The following is a 13,120-nucleotide window of genomic DNA, read 5'->3' as shown; positions in this document are numbered from 1 at the left end:
CTTTCCTTTTCTTCCATTAAGATTCATGCTTCTATCTCTGCGCATTTCAGTTCTGATCCTCCTGTTTTTTCACATCCTTTGGTGAAGCAGTTCTTGAGAGGGGCTAAAAATTTGCGGCCTCCAAGGACCCCTCCTGTCCCTGCCTGGGATCTTAATTATATTTTAGAAAAACTTACTTTGCCTCCTTTTGAGCCTGCTGCATCTTCAGATATTAAGTTTCTATCCTGGAAGACTGTTCTTTTGTTAGCATTGACCTCTGCCAGAAGGGTCTCAGAGTTGCAAGCTCTCATGGCTGTGGAACCATACCTTATTTTCCATCAGGGCAGAGTATCCTTGAGGACCAATCCTACTTTTATGCCTAAGGTGATTTCGAAAGTGGCTTTGAATCAGACAATTCACCTTCCTACTTTCTTTCCAAATCCTCAAAATAAAGGGGAAAGGATTTTGCATTCATTGGATGTGCACAGACAGTTACGATTTTACTTGGACAAGACTAAAGATTTCAGAAAGTCTAACCAATTGTTTGTTTCCTTTGCCTCCAGTTCTCTTGGAAAACCTATTTCTAAACAAACTATTTCCAAATGGATTGCTTATGGAATCAGATTTTGTTACACTCATCATGGGAAACAGTTTCCAGGGACCATTAGAAGTCATTCTACTAGAGCAGCTGCTACTTCTACAGCTTTCCTCAGAGGAGTCCCTACCAAGGATATCTTGGAAGCTGCCACTTGGAGTTCTGTGCATACCTTTTCCAAGCACTACAATCTCCCCTTGTTTTCTAAGTCTAGGGCAGGCTTTGCCTCTGCTGTCTTGCAGGGTATTCTTGCCTCCCCTTCTATCTAAAGCCTCCTCCCCTCTACACTGCTTTGGGATTCCACCCTACAGTTATGACTGCAACAGTGAAACACGAAGAACATAGTACAGTTGTGTACACCTACCATAAATGTAGATGTTCGAGTGTCTTCACTGTTGCAGTCGGGGTTTCCCTCCCTCCTATCCCCTCTTTCTCTCATATTTGTGGTGTATTTGTGTTTCCTTGTTTGTTGGATTCATTTTTGATTTGTTGGGGACTTCTGACATCTAGGGCAAGAAAGGCTGGAGAAGATGGCGTCGGCTGAGGGCTATGTACCAAGGCATACTGACGTCAGGATACTAGCTTATACAGCCGACGCCGGACCCAGACTTTGGGATTCTGGCCGACCTCGGGCTGCCTGCCGGCAGGAGCACCCTACAGTTATGACTGCAACAGTGAAGACACTCGAACATCTACATTTATGGTAGGTGTACACAACTGTACTTTGTGCACTATAAATTGGATATTGTATCTAGAAGCTGGGATTTTTTTGTCTTGATGGTACTCTGGCACATCCTTCCATGAAGGCCACCCAGGAGTCACTTAGCTGGGGTCTCTGGCCCAATCATGAGGAAAAATGAAGAGGACATCATCAGATTAGAAAGTTATGTCTTACCATAACTTGGTGTCTGTGTTGTACATCTTCATTCTTATTCACTTTCCCACCCAACCATCTCCCTGCCTTATTTATCTAGAGGATCTAAGGAAGATTGTGGGATGCTTTTGTCCCAAGTCTGAACCTCAGTTACCCTTTTTCTCTGTCATGTCCTTGTTGTCTAATGGATGGTGAATCCACAAACTTGAGCTGAGTTTCTGGGATTGGTGTAGTGCATTGTGGGTAAATGGAGGTGCTAGAGAGTCGGATCCAAGTTTGGAAAATGTGACCAAGATGGATCTAAGGGTCTGATTCGAGACCCAGTCATGAGGAAGAATGAAGCTGGACAACACAGATGCCAAGATGTTCTTCGTGTTTCACTGTTGCAGTCATCACACTTGGGTTATCCTGCCAGGGGTAGCCCCCCAGTCGGCCCGAATACCAGAGGCTTAGTATTTTTGGTTGGTTGCTGTCACTTTATGACTGACAGGTAGTCAGTGGTATAAAAACAGGCAGCCGACACCATTACATCAGTCTTTCTTGCCGAGGAGCCCAAAGCAGAAGCAGTTCGCACGAGTGCCAGTCGGCCGCTACGTGAGTTTTTCGTTTCAGTAATTGAAGTTGAAGTCTTCTAAAGCTAAGTACCCCATTGGGGATCCTTTTTTCTTGCTTTAACCGATGTCAGAAAAAGTTAACAATTGTCTCGCCTGTAGAAAGCAAATACCACGCCGAGATTTCCATTCATACTGCAACACCTGTTTAGGCCCAGACCACGACGTACCTCGCTGCCGGTTTTGTGCTTTGTTCAACACCCGAACTATTCGTCATCTGGCCCTTGTTGTAGCTAAATACTTTTGTTCTGGATCTTCGTATTCTGAAATGGCTTTGACAAGCCATCCGAATACAGATCTTCTGAAAAAACGTAGGGATAAAGACAGACTGACCACACGGTCCAAAACTTCCGACGACGCTTCCGTTAAGCTAGTGGCCAGTTCGCTGGTACTCAGTGAGGCAGATTTGCAGCCCCTGATGCCTGTTTCGATGGATTCTCAGGCCGCTGCCGAGACCCATTCGGAGTCCGGTATGCCGCGAGACTCTTCTTTGACTACAAAACCTAAGGATGTTTCTACCTTGGATGGGTCCGGAGCCGCTGTGCAGGCACTGGCTTCTGAGGAAGTTCTTTGCACTACTGATAATTGACACAAACCGACAACTTCTTTCGCGTCTTCAGTTCTTTCTAAAACTACCGAGTTTCTAAGGTCAAAAATATGAGCTATGCCTAAAAAACAGATGACCCTAACTCAAGCGCTTGCTTCCTTGCCACAGTCCAGAGTCTTAAAATGGTGGAAAACCTTATCATGCTGATTAGGGGAAGCCAGCTTTCCCCTGCTAAAAGAAAGAGACTTGTCCCCAGCAGCTTTATCTGACGAAGAGTCCGACTACTCTGAGGTTTCTTAATATGAGGACATGCCCTTGTCTGCCTGTGAGGATTCAGATGGAGAGGAATCCATTCCTTCTGCCTCCCCTCCAGAGGATTTTTCTTTTGGTGAAACCTTACATAGTTTGAGAGAGCAGTTCCATTGGGAATGCCAGGATTATCCTCTGTCCAAAAAGAGACTCTGGGAATTTTTAGCTTTACCACAGCACAGACCCTTAGCTATCCCACCTGTTCTGGATGTTGTGAATGATGTCTTTATGGAATCCAGTCTCTAACTCGTGATACTTTACCCCCTGCTCCCAGGAAACCTGACAGGTACTACAGAGTCCCTGACTCACACAAATTTCTTTTCAAAAATCCTTCTGCTGGCCCAGAGGTAATCTCCCAAGGACCTAAAGGAATAAAAGCAACTACAACTAAGAATCCTACCCCTTCAGGCAGGGATTCCCGAGCTTTAGACGGATGGGGTAAAAAGTATACACCTCTGCAACTCTTGCCGTTAGAGCACTAAATTGACAGTTACACATGCTGAAATACCAGCAACATACTATGGAACTTATTATGCAAAAATGAGACATCTTCCCTGACTATGCAGAAAATAAAGAATTACAGGAGCTTATGCATTCTGCAAGCCAAGTCAGCAAGCATACCCTGCAATGTGGATTTGACACCCTAGAAGCATCTTGCAGGGCAGCGGTCACAGGTTCTATACTTAGAAGCATGCCTGGCTTAAGGAGCAGACCTTGCCAGACCATGTCAAATCAAAGTTATTGGACGCACCTCTGAACAAGGAAAATTTGTTTGGCACCAAAGCAGAAGAGGTTTTAAAAAAGATGGAAGAAAAAGCTAAGTCTATGAAGACAGTCCAAGATTTTTTGCATATGCAGTCTCCAAGATTCAGTAGGCATTGCCCCTCAAAACATTGGTCCTTTTCATCCCCCTCAAGGCCACCTCAAACTAGACTAAGGGGAAACAGACCCCCCCAGACTACAGTCTCAGGGTGTGCAGAGATCTAAGTAGTGGAGTACTTCCACTTCTAAAACAGGGAGTGCCAAGCCACCCCCTTATGGAAAGAATTCACAATGACTTCTCAACTCCACCGCTCACCTCTGCCCAATTGCTTGTGCCTCTAGTAGGAAAACATGCTCAGCATGCAAAAAACTGGACCTCCATCACCAGCAGTCGATGGATTCTCAACATAGTATCCCAAGGGTACAAATTTTATTTCCACATGCTGCCAACCCCAAAAGGGTACCCCGACCTTCCTCCAAACCAGTGGGCAGAGGCACAAACCAAGTTTAATCCTTGCTCCCCATAAGGGCAATTCAGCTTGTTCCTGCAGAACAGATAGGCCAAGGTTTTTATTCCAGATTTTTCCTCGTACCCAGAAAAGAGGGCACCTGGGGCCCAATCCTAGATCTGTCCATTCTAAACACCTTCCTGGTGGTACCAAAATTCAGAATGCTCACCCTACAGCAGCTTCTCCTTATGCTGCCCAAAGATGCCTGGTTAGCCACCCTAGACCTAAAAGAGGCTTGTCTGCACATCCCAATCAGGGACTCCTGCAGGAAATATCTACGTTTCAGGGCAGGATCTCTGCATTATCAGTTCTCTGCACTTTCCTTTGGCTTATCCACTGCTCCCAGAGTTTTCACAAAATGCCTGGCTCCAGCCATTGCCTATCGCAGACAGAGAAATATTCAAATTTACCCCTACTTGGACGATTGCCTGATTCAGGCAGATAGTCAGGAAGAGCTGTTGCAGCACCTGACATTTGTAAAGGACCTTCTAACCTTCCTGGGGTACACTATCAACAAAAAGAAATCCAAACTAGTCCCCAGTCAAAAAATTGTATTCCTGGGAGCAAGCTTGGACACGGCATCCCAGCTGGCATTCCTTACTCCAGAAAAACAAGCCTATCTGACAGGCTACTGCTCTCAAATGGCCACTAGAACCCAGCTATCCACAATTAAAATCCTGCAAGCTCTAGGTTTCATGGCCTCCTGCATTCTACTAATTCCATATGCCAGACTGCATATGGGGAAACTTCAGTGGTACTTAAAAAGTCTTTGGTACCAACATTCTCAGGACCTGGAAACTATCTTACCTATGATACCTGGACTAAGGAAAGAGTTCCTTTGGTGGGCAGCAGCATGCAACCACAACAAGGGGCTTCTCTTTACACAACCCCACACCGCCCAGACCCTAACCACAGACGCATAAGACTATGCCTGGGGTGCACATCTGGATGGCAGATGCATTCAGGGCCACTGGAGCACAAATCAAATTCATCTGCACATCAACCAAAAAGAGATGCTAGCTGTTCAGCATGCTCTGACAGCTTTCAGATTCCTACTTTGTCCGGGGCCTCTACTAATCAAAACTCGACAACACCGCAGTGATATGGTACATCAACAAGCAGGGGAAAACCCACTCTTGCCCACTTTGCAGGCTAGCCATGACCCTCTGGAACACGGCCTCAGCCATGCATATTCACCTGCAAGCTCAATTCCTGCTAGGCAACCAAAACTCTCTGACAGACAACTTAAGCAGAAATCTCCTAGACCCACATGTGTCAATTAAACCACAACACCTTCAGCCTTGTAACCCAGAAATGGGGTACCCCGAAGGTGGACCTACTTGCCTCCCCCTACAACCACCAGCTCAGCAAATTCTGCACCAGGGAACCTCACAGCAAGGCCTGGAAAGTGGATGCCCTATCCTTCCAGTGGACAAACCTCTCAATCTATGCTTTTCCCCCTCTACCTCTTCTGACCAAAGTATTACTCAAGGTAAGGGAGGAAAGACCAAGGGCAATCCTGATTGCCCAGACTGGTCATGCCAACACTGGTACCCACTACTGCGCAGTCTGTCACTGTTGCCTCCATGGCACCTCTGCCAGATCCCAGCTCTCCTGACTCAGCAGGAGGGACAGTTCTTGCATTCACTATTGCAGACCCTGAACCTTGCAGTCTGGCTTATTCCTTGACTTCTCCTCCAGTGGCCAGCCTAAGCAAGCAGGTACTGGATGTCATACGTGAAGCCAGACGACCCAGTACTAGAAAATGCTTTGCTGACAAGTAGAAAAGGTATTGTTCCTGGATCCAGACTAAAGGAGCAGATGAAGCACAGCCCTCCTTACCTCTCATCCTGGATTACCTAGTACACCTACTCCACAGGGGCCTGTCCTTCTCCTCCATTAAGATCCATGCCTCTGCCATCTATGCTTATTACAGCACTGAGCCTCCTCTCCTCTCACACCCTCTCATCAAGCAGTTCCTGAGAGGGGCCAACAACTTAAGACCACCAAGAGGAGCCCATACCCCTGCTTGGGACCTTAACTTTGTACTGGAAAAGCTCACGCTTCCCATTTGAGCCTGCATCATCAGCAGAGTTAAAATTCCTCTCTTGGAAAACAGCCTTGCTTCTGGCCATCACTTCAGCTAGAAGAGTGTCTGAGCTACAGTCACGTATGGCTGTGGAACCCTTCATCATTTTTCATGCTGACAGGGTCTCCCTCAGGACTAACCCTACTTTCATGCCTAAAGTGGTGTCCAGTGTGGTTCTCAACCAATCTATCCATTTGCCCACCTTTTTCCCTAATCCTCAAAATAAGGGGGGAAGGATCCTGCACTCTTTAGATGTGCACAGGCAGCTCAGATTCTACCTTGATAGGTCTTAAGCCCTTTAGGAAGTCTGACCAGTTACTAGTCAGCTTTGCAACAGGGGCAGAGGGCAAGGCCATAGCAAAACAAACCATCTCCAAATGGATAGCACACTGCATCCATTTCTGTTACAAGCACCATGGGAAACCACCCCCTCTGGAGGTCAGAACACATTCCACTAGGGCAACTTCAATCTCTACAGCCTTTCTCAGAGGAGTCCCTACCAGGGACATTCTGGAAGCTGCAACTTGGAACTCTGTTCATACCTTCACCAAGCATTACCACCTGCTTATCTTTTCCAAATCCAGGCCGGGCTTTGCAGCTGCAGTCCTGCAGGGCATACTAGCAGCCCCAACTCTTCTTGATTGCCTCCACCCATTTTCTCAGCTTTGGGAATCCACCCAAGTGTGATGACTGCAGCAGTGAAACACAAAGAGCATAGTACAGCTGTGTACACTTACCATAAATGTAGATGTTAGTGTGTATTCACTGTTGCAGTCCTGGTTTCCCTCCCTCCAGTCCCCTTGTCTCTCTCTCTCTCTCTCTCTCTCTCTCTCTTCCTCACTCCTTACAGGGCTATTGGAATTTACTTTTTACTGGTGGTGTTTTTCCACCATAACTTAGCTCCCTGTTTGGGGGCTCCTGACATTTGGGGCAAGAAAAACTGATGTAATGGCGTCGGCTGCCTGTTTTATACCAGTGACGACCTGACATCAGTCATGAAGCGACAGCAACCAACGTAGAAATACTAAGCCTCTGGTATTTGGGACGACTGAGGGATACCCCAGGCAGGATAACCCAAGTGTGATGACTGCAACAGTGAATATAATCTAACATCTACATTTATGGTAAGTGTACACAATTGTACTTTATGGTAAGACATATAACTTTCTATTTCCTCAGAAGAGGAAGTTCTCAACTGTGGGTATTTCATGAAGGAAGGCTTGATAGTTGCAGGTAGCAGTGATGAGAGAGAGAGAGGCAAAGAGGTCATTCTCTCCCAACATGACTAGAGAAGACATAGCTACTGGTGAATTGATACATAGAACAGACTTCGAAGGAGGAAAGAAAGATAAATGGAACAAATGTGACTGCTGTTGGCATTTTACATTTGGAGAGTTTCTGCAGAGTATAACATTTGTGTAATTGCAGAGAAAGCTTGTTTTACATGAGTTGTATTATGACCATTCACTGCTACCTTTTGTATTGGACTGTGGAATACAGACTGATTGCCTGTTTTAATAGGTGGGTACAGATGGACATCAGTATGCTGACCGATACAGTCGTTTGGATCGTGACCTGATTGGTGCAAATTCGAGGTACATAGAGGACCAGCAAGCACAACAACGGGTGAGTGACACTGTTTAAGTTAGCTGCGATACACTTTAATTTACACTGGTGCTTCACGACGATGTCCAAAAAGAGTAGGGAGACAAGTAAAAAAAATATGGAAAACCTGGAAAAAAATGATCCAGAAGAAGCAGGAGTACTCGTGACTTTACTGTCAAAGCTTTGAGTTCTGTGAATGTCATGCATAGTACCTACTTTTTAAAGTTAAAATAAAAAGGTTAAGAATCTTACTGAGGAAATGCAGCAGTGTTGTGAAGCAAAGTAAAATGCTGGCATGCAGTAAATGGTCTTCTTAGTTTACACTACTGTACAAAAGGCATAACGCAGTAATGTTGTGAGAGAAAGGAATAATGATTTGTATAATTAATGAATCGTTATCTTTATTCCATAAAATACAAATAAAATATTGTGCTGTAGCCTGTAATCCCCAAATTGAGAATCAATATATTCCCCAGGCATGGAGTCGATGCTGTAGTCATCAGTATGTAAGACCACATTGCCCAGTCATATGTAATGAAACCCTGGCCACTGGATAAGAAGTTCCTTGACAATGTATACATAGAAATAGTCCTGCAGTAACACTGCCCTTCATGCAAGCATTTAGAGTTGTACGAAGGGCAGAATAAACGGGCAGTTGCAGTTAAGCAAGCACTAATACCTGAAAGCCTGGGTATTATAGGGAAATAATGAGTCACACAGGGGTAATAATGGAACATCAGCCCTGCAGGGCATTATTTCACTTAGAACATGGACTATTTCTTAAGTTGTTACGCAGTTACGTTATTAATAGCAAATCTTATTTCTTATATTTCTGATGTAAAATAGTTCCTTCATCTGATGTTTCTAAGCTGTTTTTGATATGTAATTGTTGGCAGAAGTGTTTTGTATCCAAAATCTAACAGTTGTATAACAATTGAACAGATGATTCCTGTAGTGTATTCAACACACACACACACACACACACACACACACACAATAACACCTTCTCTGTGACAAAAATAAATAAAATTAGTCCATAAAAATAATTTGCATTTTTATTTTATTCTATTTTTAATGTAATGTGCAGTCAGGGAAAAGAAAACTTTGGCTCCTATATTATTTCGTGGGTGTGTGTGTGTGTGTGTGTGTGTGTGTGTGTGTGTGTGTGTGTGTGTGTGTGTGTCTATGAATGAGAATGTTGTAGTTACTTTAATGAATGAAAAAACTAGCACTGGAATGCAACTTTTTCCCTTGTCTCTTATACTATCAGTTGGCACACTCGTTTTTCAGCAGGCTCTCCATGAACGTTAATTCTTCCTGTTAGAACTCTGAATGACCAGTGAGGCTTTATTATTTCAGGACCCCTTGGCTGTACCTTCCTGTGGTATCCTTTCTACCTGATATAACCACACCTGTGTAGGCAAAAACCTTCATTAGTGCCACCCCACTTATGGCATAACCCTTATGTCTTTATTACCAGCACACAGATGAGTGACTACATTTCTCCACCGTGTATTCATTCATAAGCAGTCAGTCTTGACTGTGACCCTTGAAGGTACTGCATTGCCAGAATTAGTTCTTTGGACATGACCACGTAGTGATGGTCCGAACCAGTGCCCACGAAGTTTGTCTGGCATTTGCTCCCTTTTGCACTGCGTCTCTGCAAGGCTCTGCGCTGAGTCTTTTTGTGCTCTTTCCTTGGTGTGATGATGCACGTGCATCTTACTTACCTGTATAAAAATACAGCAAGACGACGACTTTTGGTCTAACTAGTGTGGCTGATTGATGTTACCTTGAAGCTGCCCTTCCCCACTTCACCCATCACATAGATTACTGAATGCTGTTGATTTGCTGATATACTTCATAGCCAGTGATTCTTGGTTCTTCCTGCCATGCAGAAACCCATGAATAGCCTGATGGACTTGCAAAGACTAATGTCTGGATGTCGGGTGTAAGAGAGGCATCTGCTGGCACAGTCTTAGATGTTCTTCGTGTTTCACTGTTGCAGTCATTACATTTGGGTAATCTGCTGGGAGGTTGCCCTCAGTCAGCCTGATTAACAAAGTCTTGGGTCCTGCATTGGTTGCTGTCCCTTCCTCCATGATGTCAGTGGTATAAAACATGCAGCCACCGCCATTACATCAGTCTTTCTTGCCGCGCGGTGCCCGAAGCAGAAGCAGTTCACAAGTGCCGGTCGGCCAACTCCTGAAATTTTCGTTTTCGAGTTTCAGAACAGAAGTCTTCAACAAAAAAGCTAAGTACCCCGTTGGGGAAACTTTTTCTTACTCCTTACCGACGTCAGTAAAAGTTAATAATTGTATTACTTGTGGGAAGCAAATACCTCATAAGGATTTCCATTTGTACTGTATTCCTTGCCCAGGCCCTGACCACGACGTACCTTGTTGCCAGTTCTGTGCTTTATTTAATCGGCTCACTATCCGTCATCGGTACATTATTGCTTCTAAATATTTTGGATGACTGTTTAATTATCCAGAAATGACATCTGTTAGCAATCCGACTACCGGAATACCGAAAAACTCAAGGAAAAAGACAGAGAGGCCGTTGAGGTCCAAAACTGCCGATGACTCTTATCCTAAGCCAGTCGCCAGTTCGCCGGTACTCAGCGAGGTGCTTTCGCAGTCCCTGATAACCACTACTTCTGATTCGCAGGCCTCCACTGTGACCCATTCAGAGTCCGGTATGCCGCGAAATGATTCAGTTATGAAACCCGCAGATGTTTCTACCTTGGATCGGTCCGAAGCCACTGTGCAGGCACCGGCTTCTAAGGGTGTATTCAGGCCTACAGATTTGTATATTAAACTGACACCATCTTCAATATTAAGGCCAAAATCTCGATCTGTGTCTAAAAAACCGACACCCAGGCCACATGTGCAGGCCCCTATGCCTAAAAAACAAATGATCAAAATGGCTGAAGATTTAATTACCCTAATCAGGGGTAGTCAACCCCCCCCCCCCCCGCCTTCAAAGAGGCCTAGGGCTGAAATTGACTATGAATCTTCTGAACAGGACTCTATTTCCTCTGACTCTTCTAATGACCAGCATTTGTCTATACCTACTTATGAGGACTCTGATGCAGAGGATTCCATTACTTCTGCTTCTCCCCCCTGAGGATTTTTCTTTTGGGGAAACTTTACATACCTTAAAGGAACATTTCCACTGGGAAAGTCAGGATTTTTCTGAATCTAAAAAGAGGCTTAGGGATTTCCTTCTTCTTTCTCAGCATAGGCCTTTGGCTATACCTCCTGTTCTAGACATTGTTGATGTGTTTTCAGAATTTAGTATGGCTCCTGATTCTCTGCCTCCAGCCCCTTATAAGCCAGACAGATACTACAGGGTTCCTGACTCCCACAAATTCCTTTTCAGAAATCCTGTGGCGGATCCTGAAACCATTTCTCAGGGCCACAAGGGCATTAAGGCTTCTACTGCTAAAAATTCTACCCCTTCTGATAGAGATTCCAGGGCGCTGGATAGATGGGGTAAGAAGATTTATACTTATGCAACCTTGGCAATCCGGGCTTTAAGCTGTCAATTCCATATGCTAAAATATCAGCAGCATATCATGGGACTGCTTAAACAGAAAACGATGTTGATTTCTGACTGTTTGGAAAATAAAGATTTACAGGATTTATTGCATTCAGCTGAACAAGTTGGAAAACATACTTTGCAATGTGGTTTTGATTCTTTGGAGGCCTCTTGCAGGGCTGCTGTAACTGGGTCTGTGCTTAGAAGGCATGCTTGGCTCAAAGAGCAATCTCTGCCTGATCATGTTAAAGCAAATTTGTTGGATGCTCCTTTGCAACAGGACCGTCTCTTTGGTAATAAGGCTGAAGAAGTTCTAAAAAAAGATGGAAAATAAAGCTAAATCTATGCAAACTGTGAAAGATTTTTTACAAGTACAACCTCCAAGATTTAGTAGGCACTTGCCTACTAAGAACTGGTCCTTTCCAGTTCCTTCCAGAGCCACTCTAGTCAAACCCAGACATTCCAAAAGCACCAGGTTTCAGTCCCAGTGGACTTTCAGAACTAAGCAATGGGGTGCCTCCTCTTCCAAATCTGGAAACATCAAGACACCTCCCCATGGTAAGCAGTCACAATGACTTTCCTCTAGAATTACCAAGCACTTACCTTTTAGCCGCCCCTTTGGGGGTAAAACTGGCTCTTCATGCAAAAGACTGGCAACTTATAACCCAGGACAAATGGGTTTTAAATCTAGTATCCCACAGATTTCATTTCCACACGTTGCCAACTCAAAACGGATGGCCAGACCCTCCCCCAAATCAGTGGACAGAGGCCCAGAAACAAGTACTTTCCCTCTTAAACATGGGGATTATTCAACTTGTACCAGAAGAGGAAAAGGGACAAGGTTTCTATTCCAGACTTTTCCTGGTACCCAGAAAAGACAAATCATGGCATCCAATTCTGGACCTGTCTACTCTAAACACCTTTCTGGACATTCCAAAATTCAAGATGCTGACTCTTCACCAGTTACTTTCTATGCTAGGCAAAGATGCCTGGTTGGCAACTCTTGATTTAAAAGAGGCTTACATGCATATCGCATTCAGGGAATCTTGCAGAAGATACCTCCGCTTCAAAGCAGGCTACTCCCATTATCAGATGTTCATCGTGCATACAGCTGCAGTCGTAACAGATGCGTTTTCCTGCCGTCAGGCGGGTCCATGGTCGGCCGAATTCCAAAGTCTAGGTCCGGCGTCTGATGTCGTCGCTTCTCCCCTGACGTCAGTGCGACAGGGGTATAAAAGAACCAGCTGACGCCATTTTCTTCCGTCTTTCTTGCCACGCCGTGCCCGAAGCAGAAGCAGTTCGCAAGTGCCGGTCGGCCAGCTCCTGAGATTACGAATATTTTGCAACTGAAGACTTCTTAAAGCTAAGTACCCCGTTGGGGAAACTTTTCTTGCCTCAGACCGATGTCAGACAAAGTTAATAATTGCATTTCATGTGGGAAGCAAATACCGCATAAGGATTTCCATTCCCTCTGCATTCCTTGCTTAGGCCCAGACCACGACGTCTCGGCCTGTCGTTTTTGTGCTACATTCAACAGACGCACTATTAAGCATCGGGCGGAGTTTGCCCAACACTATTTTGGCAAAAAGTTTAATTACATTATGTCGTCGGATACTCCGACTCCAGTTTTGAGTAAAAGACGCAAAGATAAGGACCGACATACGAGGTCCGCGACTTCTACCGACACCACGCTAAAG

The 13,120-nt window shown here is 44.9% G+C and overlaps 1 protein-coding gene across 2 annotated transcripts in view; it reads left to right on the top strand.

Moving 5' to 3' along the window:
• Positions 1-13,120, top strand: part of STX10 (syntaxin 10) — a 610,467-nt gene that overhangs the window by 309,818 nt on the left and 287,529 nt on the right. For both annotated transcript variants that reach the window (XM_044084737.1, XM_044084736.1), the window contains one exon: positions 7,797-7,901. In XM_044084737.1, the coding sequence (XP_043940672.1) occupies positions 7,797-7,901 (105 nt within the window). The remainder of the gene's footprint in view (positions 1-7,796; positions 7,902-13,120) is intronic.

The sequence above is a fragment of the Protopterus annectens genome, chromosome 9.part0, assembly GCF_019279795.1.
Source record: "Protopterus annectens isolate FY-2018-M chromosome 9.part0, PAN1.0, whole genome shotgun sequence".
NCBI lineage: Eukaryota > Metazoa > Chordata > Ceratodontiformes > Protopteridae > Protopterus > Protopterus annectens.
This window is presented reverse-complemented; position numbering and strand designations above follow the sequence as displayed.